Below are 19,040 nucleotides of genomic sequence, written 5' to 3'. Positions count from 1 at the left end.
CAAGAGAAAAGTCAATTTGGTAACAATAATTTCTTAAAAAAAAAAAGGAAAAAAATTAAAAAGCAATAGATAATCGTATTCGTGTTCTACTACTACAGAAACAGAGAATAATGGCTATCCTCAAAGCAATTTTTTCCCCTCAACGCCTAGATGACAAGGCTTTTACCTCCAGTGAATCCCTTGGGCCTCACACCATATAGCAGGATGTCTGGCTGGCAACCAAGCCAACAATGCCCCATAAGAGAGAACTATGGAAATACAAGGGCCTGAAGTATATGTACAGTGAGAGAATTGCACTGAGGCTCCAGCCCTCTGCTGTACCTGCTAACATTACGCTAGTGGCCACCACATCCCTTTCTTCCTCTACTGTGATATGTGCATCTATACATATATTCATTAACGTACACATTCTCTCTCTCTCTCTCTCTCACACACATACATACAAATGTGGAACACAAAGACATAAACAAGGAATTTTTTTCTCCTATTAGTTATTAAACCAAAGTAAGAGTTATCGGGGGAAAAAACAAATTCTTCCCCAGAAAACTTCCTTCGAACTTGAGAAATAATTATTGGACCAGAGAGTGTACTGCTCAAAGAAAACATCTAATAAGCACTTGTTCAACTGCTGCAAATGTTGACAACTAAAATTTATAATAAGCTAAGGAAGCTATTTCATTTATAGCTGTCTCCGCATCTCTTGCCTAGAGATGCTCCTTTTTCTTACAAATTAAAACACTAAGGAAAAGTCTAGGAGTTACAAACAACAGGGACAAAATGCCATTCTCGATTTTCCATGTTTCCCAACTTTTTAGGGAACTGGCAGTAGGAATTTTGAGGGAAAATGAATTTTTTTTTTTAAAGATTTATTATTTTTTTTTTATTTGACAGACAGAGATTACAAGTAGGCAGAGAGGCAGGCAGAGGGAGAGAGAGGAGAAAGCAGGCTCCCTGCTGAGCAGAGAGCCGGATGCGGGGCTCGATCCCAGGTCTCTGGGATCATGACCTGAGCCGAAGGCAGAGGCTTTAACCCACTGAGCCACCCAGGCGCCCCGGGAAAATGAATTTTTAAGGCCAGAGTTATTCTTTCTTCCTGCTCCCAGCTCATTAGCTAAAGTGTTGGGGCACCTGGGTGGCTCAGTTGGTTAAGCCTTTGCCTTCAGCTCAGGTCATGATCTCAGGGTCCTGGGATTGAGCCCCGAATCTGCTCTTCCCACCCAACTTCCCAGTTCTATCCAGCCAGCTAACCTGTAGGAACCTGAGTTAAACAAATCCCTCTGGAAACTACCCAGAAGCAATCATCACTTGGAGGCCAGCAAGGATTTGCCTTTTCAGTTCCCAACTTGTAAGTTTACCAATCTCTAGGACATCTCTCCTAATTATGTGCTAACAAAATAGTTTTCTTCCCTCTTTATTAAAAAAAAAAAGTTTTTTAAAAGATTTTATTTATTCATTTGAGGGACAGAGAGAGCACAAGCAGGGGCAGAGGCAGAGGGAGAAACAGACTTTGCTGAGCCAGGAGCCCAATGTGGGGCTCGATCCCTGGACCTGGAGACGAACTGAGCCAAAGGCAAAGACTTAACCATCTGAACCACCCTGGCATCCCTCTATTTTCAAACTATAGTGGACAAAGGGAAGATAAAGAAAAAAAGGCATTCATGAACAAGGAAACAATCTGTTGGGGTGCCTGGGTGGCTCAGTCAGTTAAGCCTCTGACTCTTAACTGGCTCAGGTCATGATCTTGATCTTGGGGTTGTGAAATCAGCCCCACACTGGGCTCCACACTGCATGCTCTTTTTCCCTCTTGCTCTGCCCTCCCCCACTGTGTGAACACGATCTCTCTAAAAAAAAAAAAAAAAAAAGAAAGAAAGAAAACAATCTGTTTAGCTCTGCATGGAATCCACAGGCCATTTAATATGAACATAAAGGCCTCAAGTATAAGGGTTAAAGATCAGAAAATGCAATTGTTTCCTATTCTGACAATCAGGAAGAATTAAATCATCTCTCCTTTGACTCCTATTAAGGCTCCAGATTCCTGAATCTGTAAACCTTCCAACTGTATAGGAATGAAGTTATCTAAGTCCAGGTTATGCAGCTCTCTGCCTTGGGCACTATATCCAAAACTGTTTGAAACATTTAAGAGCAAGACATTCCTAAAAACTAACTCTTAACCCAAGCCATGTTCCGGTATTAGATCAATGAATCTGCAATGTTTCTTCCTAGAATGGGAGGCATCTCAGACTTCCAGGTTAATTTAGGTTAAGGAAAAAAAAATTGGTACGTTGCACACAGCAAATTGGCCCTTGACACATATATATTTCTTCTACTTTTTAACCCTATTACTGAGGTCTCTAATCAAAGCAGACATTTCTCATAGAGACACACTGTTTATCTGGCAAAACTTAAGTGGGATGGGTATCACTCTGCTGTGTGCATTTCTTTATTTTTTTTTAAATTCAATTAATTAACATATAGTGTATTATTTGTTTCAGGGGTACAGGTCTGTGATTCATCAGTCTATATAATACCCAGTGTTCATTGCAACACATACCCTCCTCAACGTCAATCACCCAGTTACCCCATCCCTCAACCCCTTCCCTTCCAGCAACCCTCAGTTTGTTCCTATGATTAAGAGTCTCATGCTTTGTCTTCCTTTGTGCATTTCTACTTTCCCTCCTATGATGGTTAATTTTATGTCAATTTCGCCAGACCAAGGAGTACCTAAATATTTGGTCACAGATTATTCTGGATGTGTCTGTGAGGGTATGTCTGGTAAGATTAACATCTGAATTGGTAGACTAATTAGAGTGGACTGCTCTCCTCAATGTCAGTGGGCCTCATCCAATCAATTAAAGGCCCAACTAGAACACAATGTCTGACACTCCAGTAGCAAGAGAGAAGTCCCCTTGCCTATTTGAGTTAGGACATTTATCTTTTCCTGCCTTTGGACTCAAACTAAAACACTGGCTTTTCAGCACACCTGGGTGGCTCAGTTAGTTAACTACATGCCTTTGGCTCAGGTCATGATCTCGGGGTCCTGGGATCAAGCCCTGCTCCGGTCTCCCTGCTCAGCAGGGAGTCTGCTTCTCCCACTCTCTCTGCTCTCTTGCTCTCTCTCAGATAAATAAAATGTTTAAAAAAAACAAACAAACTGGCTTTTCTTTGGTCTCAAAACTTCCACCAGCTTTTGGATTGGAATTTATACCACTGGCTCTCCTAGTGCTCAAGCCTTTGGAATCAGATTACAACTACACCGTAAGATCAACTGGCTGGGTGACTGAAGCTCTTAAAACTTCTTAGCCTCTATAATCACACAAGCTAATTCCTTATAATAAATCTCTTTACAGACACAGACACACAAACACCTTTTACTGCCTTGCTGATTCTGTTTCTCTGGAGAACCCTAGTACACTCCTTAACCTAAATTAACCTTAAACTCCAAGATAGCTCCTAGGAAGAAATATTACAGAATCATTAAGTGGAAAGGATACAGGAAATAGCAAAAGGAGCCTCATGGCCTCTATCAGAGCAAAGAAAGTTATCAAAATTTCAGATAACTGAGACTGACACTATTCTGTGTATTGAAAAAGTAACTCCCTAATCCAATACTTTGTTTCTGACCCTTTGTGAGCTACTCAGATCCTTTCTGGTTCTCTAGTTTTCTAGTTGTAGTAAAAATACAATCGTTTGTCCTGGCATCTCTAGACTCTAACAGAGAGACAATAATTTCTGGCTATCATAATTTTTCTGAGAAAGTGGACACTATTCTACTTGAAAACTGAGATGTGCTCCAACTTCAGCATGGCCTTTCTCCATCTATGTAGTGGTAATTAAATATTCAGAATATATCTCTCACCCCTCCTCCCAAGCTTCCCTCCACCCTCAAACCAATCTGTAGTTTCAGGATACACACTGATACCCATAGTAAATAGCTCACATTCTCCAAAGAAATGATCTCTGCAGAGGTATTACATGAGAGGCAGAGGAGAAAACATCTTTTGTTCCCTGGGCCCAACATGAATCAGACCTTACGGTCACAATTCTACAGGCAGGCTGTTAATTCAGCAAGCCACTCTCCCACTTTCTCTCTTCCCTCCCCTACTTCTTTATCCTCTACCAAAGAACAAAGATATCCCTAACCCCCTTCCTTCACCCCAAAACCAGTGTATGATAGCAAAAACTGAAGAAAGACTCCGAGCCAAGAAAGACACTCACCAAAGAGTGGCCTTCCTGTTCGAATCATTCCAAACTGTGAAGGACTGATGTGACCAGATAAATGGAGCCCCCATCACCCTCTATGGTGAGTTAACAGTGGTTACATGCCCCCATCATTTCCTTTTGAGACTCTGAAGTTCCAACAACATTCTTGATCTTCTTCATTTATTCAACTTTAAACACTTAAATGCTTCAAAGAGCATGTGCATGTGCAATGAGACATTGTTAGGCTGAAAACAGAAGGCCCACCTCTCCAAGGCCAAGCTGTTTTGGGCATGATCACAATAATCAGTTTGATTCCAAGTACAACCAGAATCAAGCAGAACAGAAAGATTTCAGAGATGATAAAAGGGCTTAAAAAATTAAAATGAGACAATGTGAAATCTCAATTCCTGAACGCCAATGAATTACTAAAAACAGTGAATTGGCTGTCAAAGCAGTAATGAAATAATTCTATTTCTGAGGGAAATTATCTTAAGGTCCCCATGACAAAAGGCAGTAAACAATGAGTTGGGGGTTATTAAAGGAACCTCAGAACCAAAGATTTCAAATACCTTTTCTTCTGTGCCTATATGCTGCCCAACCCATTTTCAAAAGGGAACCAGAATCAGATTCCCACCAATGTAAGATTCCTAAGATATGTCATGTTGGCTTCTGCAGAAACTGCACCTTGTGAAGTAGTCTTTAAAAATTAAAATGAGAAAATCAAAGAGTACAATGATCAGCCATTTTCTCCTCTCCACTGTAATTTTTCTTTGATTTTCTGAGGATTCAAAACAAAACAAAATCATTAGTCTCAGATTCCTGAATTAATCTGTTCTTGCTTTGTGGCTTCTGTGGCCAAGAGTAGATGCTTTTGTACAATTAAAACAGGAAGTCTTTGTATCAGCGGACTTTAGGGCTGTGGTTCCACTGCATATACTATAAAATATACTAATGATAGGGGAGAGGTTAGAGAAGGAGGTGGAAACATCCACTACAGGAGAACGTGACAGATAGTGGGACCCTAGCTAGACTTTAAGGTAAAGTGATTCTATTCTGGCGGGGAAACCCACATAATCAAGTTTCACACTTAAAAAAGTATCACTCTGAATTCAGGAATAAGAGGCATTTGGTTGTAGATGCAATTCCATCTGCAGATGCTAACTTTAAATTTAGAGAAGAAAAACACTCACTGCATTAATATTATGGGTTGGGGTTTCTTATGCGATTCCTAAATCCACCTACTATTTTTTTGTTTTGATACAATTGACAGCTGTGATAAGAAGACTACCACAGCCCTGGCTCAGATGCAGGCTTTAGCTTCAGAAAGTCCATCGGTCGTGTAGCTGGCTGTCATTGCTATATCTGTTGCTTGCAGAGGCCTCAGAGCTCTGGGTTTGCCGAGTAGAGTCCTCACCATTTAAGCTCTTCCTACATACAGGACATGTGTCATGCTGAAACAGAAAGATACCATGTAAATAGTAAATAGTAAAATTCCTAGTAAATAGCATGACCTGAGAAGCTGGAAGTGCTAAACACTTAAGAAATCTTGAGAGCTGGCAGGTAGAAAAACAGAAAGGGCATGTATTCTCACACAGTGCATGTTGGGCTCGAAGGTATAACACCAGGACATGTTCCAAAGAGAATTTAAACAGAAATGCCAGAGAGAATTCTAGGCCAGCAACTTAACAACAGCTACCACACATCACCAAACAGAACTAACCAGAAACAGTGACCTGGGAGCACCTGGGTGGCTCAGTCAGTTAAGCGTCTGCCTTCAGCTCAGGTCATGATCTCAGGGTCCTGGGATTGAGCCCTGTGTCGGGCTCCCTGCTCAGTGGGGAGTCTGCTTCTCCCTCTCCCTCTCCCCTCCCAAAATCCCCCCTCTACATGTTATGCTCTCTCTCTTTCAAATAAATAAAATCTTAAAAAAAAAAAAAAAAAAAAAAAGAGAGAGAGAAAGAAAGTGGCCTGAGATGGCCTAGAGTAGGGGTCAGGGACTTTCTGTGAAGGGACTGATAGTAAGTATTTTAGACTTCACAGGCTATACCACCTATGTCGCAACCACTCAACTCTGCTGACACAGCACAAAAGTAGCCATAGACAACTGTCAACAAATAAGCATAGCTATGTTCCAACAAAAGTTCATTTACAAAAACAGGTGGCAGGCCCAAGACCTGTAGGCTCTGGTTTGGTAACTACTGGTCAGAGAAGTGATCTAAAAAAATGGTAATGGCACCAGCAGGAATTAGCCAGGGACTAATATCTGCTCTGCTTGGTTCTCTATGAACTCCAAACCACCACCACCCCGCCCCCACGAAGAGATGGGACTGGCAGAGACGGCCCATCACACACAACAGCTGTCTATACTCACCAGTTCTAACCATGGTACAATACAACTGCTGTGGAAGAAGTGGTTGCAGGGTAACTGTCGGACTTCCTCTTCAACTGTGTAATCTTCTTTGCACACTGGACACTCTAAACCCATATCTGTTGGAGGAGGAAATGCATTCTAAAGTAAGTGAGCAAAAGGAAAGAAGAAAAAACTAGCCCAGTCTTTAACCAAAGGAATGCATAAAGAAAAGATACAAAGTGCATCCTAGGTGGAGAAGGTAGGAAGCAGGAATTTTATTTCAAAATGGGGGAGGATGTGATAGTAGATAGGGACATGAATGGGCTTAGGTAAGGTCTGCACAGAAATTATTAAGGTCTACTTTTCAATGTCAAGACTTGGAAAAAAATATCCCCAGGCTTAGATTATTTGTTAAGTGAAACAGGAAAAACATCTTCCCAGACGTGTGATAGACTTCTAGCAGTTTCTACTTAGTAAAGTGACTCAAGTGTCTACTTAGGAAAAAAAAGTGTCTACTTAGTCAGTATCTCAAGCCACTTTTACCCTGCTATTTTCCACACTTTGCATCCTCTTTCAGTGTGGTTGTGCTAAAGCCCTCTGTACAAGTTGTTAATTAAAAGCTGTACCAGGAAGTGGTGCTGCAGAATTGCAAAGCCCAAGGAAAGCTCAGGTTACAAGTCCAGAGACAAGAAACACTTTGTGAGGAACAGCAGCAAACTAAATTGGGAGTACCAGGCAGCAGAGTCAGAGTTTCCCAAGTCTGGCTAACCATACCAGTTAGTCTCTCTCTCCAGTGGCCAGGGTGTGCGACGTGCCATGGCAGCAGTCAAGGATCTGGAGTGAGACTACCATTTAATAGATTTACTCCTCCCTCTCCACTATTCCCTAACACCTTCACCTCAATTCTAGCTATCATTTCTTATGTCTGGTCTATTGGAACAACCCCCCAGGTAATATCCTCGACCCTAGCTTTCAACCCTCCAAATTTACCTAAGCTTTGCAACCAGCTACTTTTCCCTAATACTAGCTTCACAGCAATACCCAGCTCATCTTTACTTGAATTCCCAGCTGATACCTCAAAATCAACACGTTTAAAATTAAAAATATCATATCACTTCCATACCCCAACTGGGGCCTGCTCACAGTTCTCCCACCCCTGCCAGATGGCAGCACCAGCTGTGTGGTTCCCAAGCTGCAAAACCTTCTGTACTCTTTGTTTGACCTTTTTCCCTTCTTTATCCTATTATGCAATCAGTGAGGAAAGCCTTTCTTCAAAACCGACGAGTCTACCCTTCCCTGTCAGCACTGCCACCATTACCTGCACCCCCAACATGCGGCAGCAGCCCCTTAAATCCCTACTTCTGCCTTCTTTGCCTTCCAATCTATTTGAGACACTACCTCTAAACTAATCGTCCCTAAAGACCACCTAAAGTTCTTCAATCCTCCACTTGGGGAGCTATGAAACCTGCCTCCTATCTAAAATATCCAGCCCTAACTATTCTGCCAGTTTCAAGGTCTACACAAACAAGGCCCCTCCCTTCCTAACCAGTCACGCCTCCCACTAACCCCAAACCAGATTCTATTTCAGGGCTAATAAGGTGACTCTCCTTATATCTGATTGAGACACTATGTCCATGTTGACATTCTCACATTGGTTCATATTTTTCCTTGAGCAAAATGACCTCTCTAAGATGGCCCATCCTGTCTTCAAAATCTTCTCTAACTTAATCTGGAATTTGTGGGGAAAGAACTGCTTAGTTCAAAATAATGTTCCTTGTCACTAAATTCCTTCAGTGCTTAAAAATAATATCTGTGTCTAAAGTACCTAACTGTATCAGGCAAGTAAATAGGAAACAAATTCCCAGCCCCTCATTTTTTCTCTTTCTCTGTATCATCTGCTCAATACTATTTTTTATACTATTTTCTAATAGTTCAGTTGAGTCTTGGTTTCCTTGCTAAGCTCTTCGAGAAATCAAGGCTTATCTTGTACCTCTTTTGTCTCCTGCACAGCACCTAGAAAAAGGAGATGGCAGGCTGCTGAGGAAATACTTACTGGCTCATAAAAGAAATTCTCAGCCTTCAACATTTGTAGGCCCTGCTCCTGGGTCCCAGGGAATCTACATACCAAGGTCAAAATGAATCCACAAAACATCAAAGCATGGGCTCTACTTCTACCCTGAGCACACACTGTACACCTGCTTATTAAAAAATAATAATAATAAGCAAAAAGGAACATTCCAAATGTAAAAACAGAAAACTCCCTTGTTCCCGTAAGATTAAAGTCGTACAGATTTGCATGTACTAAAAACATAAGATAAAGTCTGTAACTTTCTGAACTGTCCTTTGTCATAATGATTTCCAACTATATTGAAATCAGGGGTGTCTGGCTGGCTCAGTCAGTACAGTATGCAACTCTTGATCTCAGGGTCATGAGTTCAAGCCCCACATTGGGCAGGGAGCCTACCTCAAAACAAACAAACATATATAACCCTTCACCAAATAGTCTTTCCCTGGAGCTCCCTCTTCTCTATTAAAAACTGTGCAACATCACCAACTGTCCTAACTTAGACTTTCTTTCTCTTTATAATTTATTATTTTTTTTAAAGATTTTATTTATTTATTAGAGAGAGAGAGGGAGAGAGAGCAAGCACAGGCAGACAGAATGGCAGGCAGAGGCAGAGGAAGAAGCAGGCTCCCTCATGAGCAAGGAGCCCAATGTGGGACTCGATCCCAGGACGCTGGGATCATGACCCGAGCCGAAGGCAGCTGCTCAACCAACTGAGCCACCCAGGCGTCCCATTCTTTCTCTTTATAATTTAAAAAAAGGTTTGTCCAATTCTGCATCAACATGACTAACCCTAATGAAAAGGTAGACATCTTAAATATATGACACCAGGTAGGAATTTTAGGAATGCTATAGATTCACCTGAAGATCCTTAGAAGAGGAAGGTGCTGGAATTTTGAATCAGAAGTTGACAGAGTAAGTATAGAACTGAACCTACCAACTTGTTCCTGAGTTACTGTCACTGTTGGAAGAGATGTGATCTTTTCCTTGTCAGCTGGGGGAGGCCCTGTGTTCTCCAGTTGTCCCAAAAGCTACAAAAAAGGAAAAAGAAAAAGAAGTGGCAGATATCCCATTATCCCTGGAGAGGGAGCTGCTCCAGCTGAGAATAAACAGTGCATATATAAGAAATGTTAGTTGCTCTTATTTCTGCAAGGCTCTGAGAGGCTTGGGTTTCCTCTTTCCTGCTGCCAGAACACTCATAATTCCTTTACAATTTCAGAGTGACAATAGTGTAAGTCTACAGATAAAACTGTCATTGCAAGGTCCACCTATGGGCATAAAGCAACTTCAGAGGCAGCATAAGGGTTGTGATGTCTGGAATAAAACTATAACTGAACAAAAAGTACTACTTAACTGGTCTAAAAATTTCATTCTGCTGGAAGAAAAAAAAGGGTGGGAGTATGGAAAGTAGCATAAAGTAAGCCAAGAAATAGGTAAATTACTACTTACGAGAAGATCTGGATATAAATGACATGCTTTCTATCCTCAGCAATTCATAAGGGAAATGAAAACCCAATTAAATTAAAATAAACATAAATAAGTGGGAGCAATTATACATGGCATAGGAATACCTTTTTCTCTGCTTCCTTCCCCTATTTTGCTCCATCTAGCAGAAATCCCTGCTTCAACATGTGAGGAGACCCTCCTTTTTTGTGAAGCACTTGTTTATAGAATAGTCATAGGACTGAACAAGAGGCCAAAAATACAAAATACTATTACAGGAGAAGTCTTTTCTTCCTATGGAGGTAAAGCCATCTTCCAAAAAGTCCCTAGCACCTAGAAGGTACATGGGTGCTAAACTAAACCCATAAACCATTTATCCCTTCAGTAAAATGGAAACCCACAAGCTCAAAATATTAGGGAAAGCAGAGTGACTGCCATTTCAGAAAGTAGCAAAAGGAAAGCAGGAAGCCTGTGGAACCATGAGACACACTGAACAGACACCCTCAAAAGGCAGCTCCTCACCTGGGTTACAATGGCATCAAGCCCTGTCTGACCCCAGGCATAGTCCCCAGGGTTGGAGTGCAGCATCCCGCTCCTATACATGAGATGAGACAGACAGCATTAGATGGAGTGACCAGTCTCTGCCTTACACCACAGAAAAAACTGGAAGATCCTGCTCTCCCTCAGAGCTGGAAAGTCACTAGTTCTCTAAAATCAATAGGCAAAGAATTTCTCAATATTTTTAAGGTCAAACAGATTATCCGGAAGTAGTCTCTTACTCTCTTAAGTAAGGAATTTTTATTTAACCGAATAGAACATAAAATGTGAAGCTACCTGAAATACCACATGACACACCAAAGCAAAAAGAGTGACTCATTGCCTACTGGCTAAGAAAAGTTTGTCTTCTCTGTGCCCACTTACAGTAAACATAAATGGAGCTGCTTTTTAAAGAGAGTTTTCCCTTTGTGACTGGCCAAAATCTATAGCAGACTTCCTTCATTCAAAGAGGCTGCCCGTGGTCCTTGACAATGAGGAGCTTTCAAGTTGAGTAACAGCCACAGCAGTCTCTCTGAATCACAACTTAGAGCAATTACAAAAGGAACTTGGCAGCACCTCTTTCTGGAGCTGCCGGTGCACTACCCTGGATGACAGATGCCCAGACTCTTTGGCTAGAACATGTTAAAAGAAATGAGCAGCTGGAAAATAGGGTAACTGTGTGGAAGGAATGAGGTCCCTCTGAGCAAAGGAGCCTTCTGGGGCAGAGTCAGAAGGAGCACGTAATTGTCCAGACAAGAGGAAATTCCATCTTAACTCATATCATACTTGGGTGTCAGTCTGATACTGAATTACAGCCTTTGTTTCTTCTGACAAACCTTCTTGCTTTGAGAAAAGGAAGTTAAGCGACATGTTTTTAATTACAGAAATTCTTAAGGAATAAAATCTTCCTTATATGAGCTAGAAAAGAAACTTGCAAAGTCCAGATACCAGGCCTGGCGGGGACTGTCTCATTCCCCTCTCAACACAACTCTCAGGCCAGAATATGAACCAAAACCAACACATCCAGTGCCTGGACATCCTGGGGGACCAGGATGGCCCTCAGGAGACTGAAAAATAAAAAATAAGTTCTGATTTAAGTTTGGGCTCAGCAAATAAAGGCAATCTAACAGTATGCCAATCAAATCTTTATATACTCACCTGTGCAGCCCTTGCTCTCTCTCACAATGGTACAGATACCTAAAACGCTGCTGCTACTCCAGCGAAGTAAGGCACAGGGCATTTAGTTACTTACCAGGAAAAAGGATGTGAGGATCCAGGAATTGCAGAATTTGCAAAGAATCCTGTAAAGATCTGTTGTATTATTCTGTTGAAGGAAAAAACAATTAGGTGAGACAACAGACTAATGAAAGTATTCTACAGATATCAATGGCTGATCAATCACTGACTACTTCTCCAAACCACGATGGGTTTTCACTGACCATTATATAGTAGATAACACCAGAAATCAGTCTCCTAACTGGTAAAGTGGTAAAGAGCTATTCTGCTATTATGGCTATCTTGATGAGCTCTACCATCTTATGTATTAATAGATTTTTTGTGAATTAGGCTTGAAAGGGACTGATTACATGGTGTAGTTTTCAAATGATGTTCCTTGAATCCCTGGCAGCGAGGCTGAAAGGGATGCTAAATCAGTGGGATCTGGCCCATCCTGTAACAACAGTAGTTCCATTTTTATATGTTTTACACACTGGGTTTCTTTCTTTCTTTTCTTTTTTAAAATTTTATTTATTTATTTATTTATTTATTTATTTAAATGAACTTTTCCCTTGTGTTTCTATTTAATTAATTAATTAATTAATTAATTAATTTGACAGACAGAGATCACAAGTAGGCAGAGAGGCAGGCAGAGAGAGAGGAGGAAGCAGGCTCCCCACTGAGCAGAGAGCCCGATTCGGGGCTCGGTCCCAGGACCCTGGGATCATGACCTGAGCCGAAGGCAGAGGCTTTAACCCACTGAGCCACCCAGGCGCCCCTTATTTATTTATTTGAAAGAGAGGCAGTGAGAGAGAGCATGAGCGAGGAGAAGGTCAGAGGGAGAAGCAGATTCCCCGTGGAGCTGGGAGCCCCATGAGGTACTCGATCCTGGGACTCCGGGATCATGACCTGAGCCGAAAGCAGTTCTCCAACCAACTGAGCCACCCAGGCGTCCCCACACTGGGTTTCTGTGTAAGGTATTATTCAAAGAGCCCTGTAAAAAAATTTTTTTGAGAATAATCCCACTTTACCAACATTTATCAACATGCTATATCAGCCCTCAAAAGGTGTTTCAATTGCCTGTAACACAAACAAACTCAAACATACACACACCTGAAACTTGTCATTCTGAACACTAAGGATGATATTTACCCAGTCCTTTATATTAGGGAGTTGATCTTTGTTACCCAAAGCAATAGTGGGCAAAAGAAAAAGACAAGAAATCTTTCTCCTAAATCTCTTGTTTTGTGAACGATATGCACTTTTTTTCTCTAGCTTTACTGAGACATAACTGACATGATACATAATTTTAACCCCCTCGTTCCCACTTTATTAGGCCAATTGATATAACAATGGCAATAGCCAATATTAGACTCTACCTATTCCTAAAGCTAACTAGACTATGTATTTTAAAATATGTCCACAAAAAAATGTACACAATTATTTTATGATCCTCCTATGAGTGTAGGCTGGACTTACTGCCTTCTTGTTTTTTATTAAGGTAAAATTCACATGAACATTGTATTAGTTTCAGGTGTACAATATAATCATTTGATGTTCTTATATATTATAAATGACCACCAGAATAAGACTAGTTAACGTGCATCACCAAAAATAGTTACAAAATTTTTTTCTTGTGATTACAACTTTTAAGATCTACGTTCTTAGCAACTTGTAAATATATAATATATTAACTATAATACTGTAGTTACCTATAATTAACTATAATGAACTATAATAATTTTACGGTTTTGATTTGCATTTCCCTGATGATATAGTCACCATGCTATACATTACATCCCCACTATTTATTCTATAACTAGAAATTTGTACCTTTGGTCCCCTTCTATTTTGTTCACACCCTACCCCCTACTTCTGGCAACCACCAATCTATTCTCTTCATCAATAAGCTTTTTTTTAAAATTAAGATTCCACATGTAAGTGAGATCGTAGGATACTTGTCCTTCTCCATCTGACATATTTCACTTATCCCAACAGCCTCAAGGTCCATCCATGTTGCTGCAAATGGCAAGATTTTTCTTTCTTTCCTTTTTTTTTTTTTTTGGCCAAGTAATATTCCAGTGTGTGTCTGTGTGTTTGGTGTATATTTATACAAATCACATTTTCTTTATCCATTATCCATCAATGGACACTTAGGTTGGCTCCATGTTCTGGCTATTATAAATAATACTGAAACGAACATATAGGGATATATTAAGGTTTTTGTCTTTAGATAAATACCCAGAGGTAGAATTGCTGGATCATATGGTAGCTCTATTTTTATTTCTTTAAGAACCTCCATACTATTTTCCATAGTGGGTGCACCAATTTACATTTCCACCAATAGTTCACGAGGGTTTCCTTTTTCTTCACATCCTCGCCAACACTTGTTTTTTCTTGTCTTTTTGATAACAGCCATTCTAACAGGTGGGAAGTGACATTTCATTATGGTTTTGATTTATATTTCCCTGTTTGGTGATCTTGAGCACATTTTTTTTTTTTAATATTTTATTTATTTATTTATTTGACAGAGATCACAAGTAGGCAGAGAGGCAGGCAGAGAGAGAGGAGGAAGCAGACTCCCCATAGAGCAGAGAGCCCAATGTGGGGCTCGATCCCAGGACCCTGGGATCATGACCCGAGCCGAAGGCAGAGGCTTTACCCACTGAGCCACCCAAGCGCCCCTTTGAGCACATTTTCATGTACGTTTTGGCTATCTGTGTATCTTCTTCAGAAAAACAACTATTCAGATATTCTGATCCCTTTTTTAATCAGACTGGTTTTCTTTTTTTTGGTATTGCATTGTATGAATCCTTTATATATTTTGGCTATTAACCCCTTATCAGCTTTGCAAATTCTCCTATTCAATAGGCTGCCTTTCCATTCTGTTGATAATTTCCTTTGTTGTGCAGAAGCTCTTTAGCTTATTACCTTGTCTATTTTTGCTTTTGTTGCCTTTACTTTTGAAGTTAGATCCAAAAAATCATTACCAGACAGATGTCAAAGAGGTAACCACTTATGTTCCCCTCCAAAAGGTTTATGGTTTCAGGTCTTACATCCCATCTGAGTTAATTTTTATGTATGGTGTAAGATAGTGGCCCAGTTTTCCCAACATTTGTTTGAAGAAACTACCCTTTCCCCATTGTACATATTCTTGGCTTTTGAATTTACTTCTAAGCTCTCTATACTGTTCCATTGATTTAAGTGTCTGTTTTAAGCCAATACCATACTGTGACTTACTTCTTAACAATAGAATATGGCAGGATAATCTGTGACTTCCAAGATTAGGTCATAAAGAGCACTGTGCTCTCCCTTGAATCACCTTTGGAAAAAGTGCCATGTCAAGCAGTCTGGTAAAGGCCTACATGATACGGAACTGAAGCCTCCTCAATAGCCAGAACAAACTTGCCAGAGTATGAGTAATACTCAGTTGATCTTCAGATGATTGCAGTAATAGTTAATGTCTTGATGAAAAGCTCGTAAGACACTGGACCAGAACCACCCAGCTAAACTGCCCCCAAATTCCTAACCCAATGAACTTATGAGATAATTAATGCTTGTTAATTTCAACCACTAAGCTCTAGTGTAATCTGTTACACAGCAACAGGTAACTAATTCAGATTTTGATACCTGGAAATGTGTTCTGTTACAACAAAAACCTAAAACATGGGAATAGAGTTAGACCCCAACAGAGGGTAAAAGTTGGAAGGATTCGGAGGAGATTATCAGTGAAAGTTTGAAGAGCCTTGAAGAAAGAGAAGTATGATGATAGCCTTTGAGAAATTTATGGGTGGGAGCTTTAAGTGAGAAAAGTCTTGGAAACTGGAGGTTAAGGGATCCTTGTTATGCAGTAGCAAAAGTTGCCCATCATAACACATAAGTAGAAGTTGTCGCTCATGAACTGGGTAAGAGTCTAGCTAACAAGATGTCCAGATGCTAAAGGTACCTCTTGGCTTCTTCTTGCTGCTTACATTAAAATGTAAGAAGAGAGGGATAAATTAAAGGAAAGAATAAAGTTTATTTTTTTAAAATTTTAAAGTAATTTCTACACCCAACACAGGGCTCAAACTCACAACCCCATGATTAAAGGGCACATACTCTTCCGACCGAGCCAGCCAGACACCCCTATGCAGAAGAATAATTAAGCAAAAAAGGAGTCAAGACTAAATAATTCTGAAAATGCCCAGCCTCTCCAGATGGTAAATGATACTAAAATTAAGAAATGGCTTCCAATGGAATATCAAATTCAGGGCACTGCTGAAAGAAAATGGTTAACAAGGAAGCCTAGAATGTAGCTATAAAAATCCTTTGTTAAGACCTCTGAAAGATCTATATAGCCTCGAGAACTACTCAGTTAAACAACTGGGCTTCCAAGAAGCTTAAGTAGGTGTTGTATTAGTCCCCAAGGGCTGTCATAACAAATTCCCACAAACTATACAGTTCAAAAAGTTTTGGAAGGCAGAGTCTGAAATCAAGATGTTGTTAGGGTTACTTCCTTCTGGAGGCTCTGGGGGAAAATCTGTTCCATGGCCTTCTTCTAGTTTGTGGTGGTTCCCAGCAATCTTTGCTGTTTCTTGGCTTGCAGACACGTTACTCTAATCTCTGCCTTGGTCTTCAGGTGACTTTCTTTCCTGTGTCTTCTGTGTCCAAATTTCTCTAAGAATACCAACAATTGCAATTGGGTCCACTCTAACCCAATACAATCTCACCTTAACTTGATTACATCTATAAAGACCTTATGCCAAATAAAGTCACAGTCACAGTTGTGTGGGGTTAGGACCTGAACATATCTTTTTGGAGGGTAAAATTCTATCCACTGCAAGTACTGTCCCTCAGCAATCCCAGCAGAAGCCCAAGGGAGAAAGGAGATTATCTGGAGGAGATTTGTGCGTGTGGCTTTTGTTTATGGAAGGAATTTCAGTAACATTCACAGAAGACCCTAAGTTTTAAAAAGAAACGCTACTAGGTTACACTGAAAGGTACAGAGGCAAAACAAAATGAAAAGAAGCTTCTTGAACCCTCAAAATTCTACTGGCAAGAAGCAGAGTAAGAAAACTATGCAACTGCAATTCTGGACTACTTTTCATGGAAAAGAAAAAAGGTAACTCACAGGGTGAAACCACGTGCCTCGAAGGAGGAAACAAGAGCCATAGAGTAGCATTCCTGGGCAAAACAAGAACTAAGTCCTAATCAAGAAACTTCCAACATTTATCCAGATAAAATCGGAATTGCTATGAGTCAGTGACTTCTTTGTCCATCAACAGACGAATGGATAAAGAAGATGTGTTATATATTCACCCAGTTTTACATACAAGCCACATTTCCAAATCTTATCGCCACCCAAGACCTCTGCCTACTCAACATGACCGCCTGAATGCATAATAAGCACATCAAACTTATTGCGTCCCAAACTGAACTCTTGAATCTTCTCCCCCATATCTGTTCCTCCTAGTGTTCCCCATTTCAGCTGATGGTGACTCCATTTTTCAAGCTGCTCAGACAAAAAAACCTTAGTACATCCTTAACTCTTTTTTTTTTTATTATCTGCAATTCTTTACACCTTATATCCAATCTGCCACCAAATACTATTATGCCCACTATCAACTATATGTAGAATCCAAACATTTCTCACTACCCTCAACCAAGCCACTGGCATCTCTAGCTTAGATTAATGCAATAGCCTATTAAATGGTCTCTCTGCTTCTGCCCTTGCCCCTGTCATCTTTGCAGCCCCCCATTCTATTCTCAAAATAGCAGTTAGAATGATCATTTTAAGACTGAAGTGAGACTATGTCATTTCTCTGCCCTAAACCGTCCATTGGGTTTCCACTGCAATGAGACCAAAAACCCTAGTCTACCATGCTCTGCATTATCTAATACTCTCTTCCCCATTACCACACCCAGCCACCTTCTCTGTGACCTTATCTCCTACTATTCCCCCTCACTTACTCTGCTCTAACTGGCCTCTTCTTTTTTTTTTTTTTTTTTTAAGATTTTATTTATTTATTTGACAGAGAGCAATCACAAGTAGGTAGAGAGGCAGGCAGAGGGGGCGGGATGGGGGGAAGCAGGCTCCCTGCTGAGCAAAGAGCCCGATGTGGGGCTCGATCCCAGAACACTGGGATCATGACCAGAGCCGAAGGCAGAGGCTTAACCCACTGAGCCACCCAGGTGCCCCTGACTGGCCTCTTCTTGTTGGCACATTCCTAGCTCATTCCCTCACTACATTTATGTCTATTCTAATGTCTTCTCAGTAAGGCCTTAGCTGACTATACTTTTTGAAACTTCACTTCTCCCACACTCCCTACTCTGCCTTTTTTCCCCATAGCGTTTACTACTGCTTAACAGCCTACTGATTCAACTTATTTTGCTTGTCTGACTTTCCCCTTATCAAGCTCCACAAGGGCAATCAACTTTTGACTGTTTCGTTCACTACTGTATAGTTAATACGTGGAATAATACCTGGCAAAGTAATATACAAATGTCTGTTGAGTTAATTAAAAGATCCAAAGATGGGGCCGAGAAATACAGTGAAAGACCTATCTAATCTATTAAGATAAAAAAGGGGGATGATAATGTAGGTACAGTATGATTCCCATTTCAATTATATAGATGTAGATGTAATATTTAAAAAGTTCCACAAGATTATGCATCAGGGTATAACTGGGTAATGCTGCCTTTTTAATACAAAAAACAAACAAAAAACCCCTAATATATTTAAATAACCAAAAAAGTCAATTCTCAAAATATGAACAGTGATCAGTGGTCAGAATACTATGGTCTCAGAATCTCCTTCAGGGGAACATACTTTTAAGGAAGCATACCTTAGTAGTAACCTTCCCTACAAAGTGATTCAGAGACAGCTGATCAAAAAACCAGGCTAAAATGTAACAATAAAAAACAAATGTTAAAGGAGTATAACAAACTAAAATAAAGACAGGTCTTAATGTAATAAGTGCAAAGTAATGAGTAGTAACCTCTAAGAAGTCTGGAAAGTATGACTGTGTTAAGTGTTGATCTAACAGAGACAAGGAAAAAGCACTGACAAATATAAATATTTCGCCATCCTAAAAAAAATTCTTTAGGGTAAAATATGAGTAATTCCTTAGACTTGTCACAACCTGAATGAAATTTCTCCTAAAGACTGTGCAATCTCCTTTGTTTATTCTATACACACCAAGCAACCATAATTGCTTTTTTTTTTTTTTTTTTAAGATTTTATTTATTTAT

General features: G+C 40.2%; 1 protein-coding gene across 1 annotated transcript in view; it reads right to left on the bottom strand.

The window, feature by feature from the left end:
• Positions 1–4,366: 4,366 nt before the first annotated feature.
• Positions 4,367–19,040, bottom strand: part of LOC111161959 (ring finger protein 115) — a 70,090-nt gene continuing 55,416 nt past the window's right edge. The window contains exons 5-9 of the mRNA XM_022526056.1: positions 11,848–11,919; positions 10,581–10,653; positions 9,553–9,646; positions 6,572–6,687; positions 4,367–5,651 (exon numbers count right to left, since the gene is read on the bottom strand). Of these exons, the coding sequence (XP_022381764.1) occupies positions 5,520–5,651; positions 6,572–6,687; positions 9,553–9,646; positions 10,581–10,653; positions 11,848–11,919 (487 nt within the window). The 3' untranslated portion in view covers positions 4,367–5,519. The remainder of the gene's footprint in view (positions 5,652–6,571; positions 6,688–9,552; positions 9,647–10,580; positions 10,654–11,847; positions 11,920–19,040) is intronic.

The sequence above is a fragment of the Enhydra lutris genome, unplaced genomic scaffold (assembly GCF_002288905.1).
Source record: "Enhydra lutris kenyoni isolate GAN:26980312 unplaced genomic scaffold, ASM228890v2 scaffoldscaffold88, whole genome shotgun sequence".
In the NCBI taxonomy this organism is placed as follows: Eukaryota; Metazoa; Chordata; class Mammalia; order Carnivora; family Mustelidae; genus Enhydra; species Enhydra lutris.
Note: the sequence above shows the minus strand (reverse complement) of the source record. Positions and strands in the feature narration are given on the sequence as shown.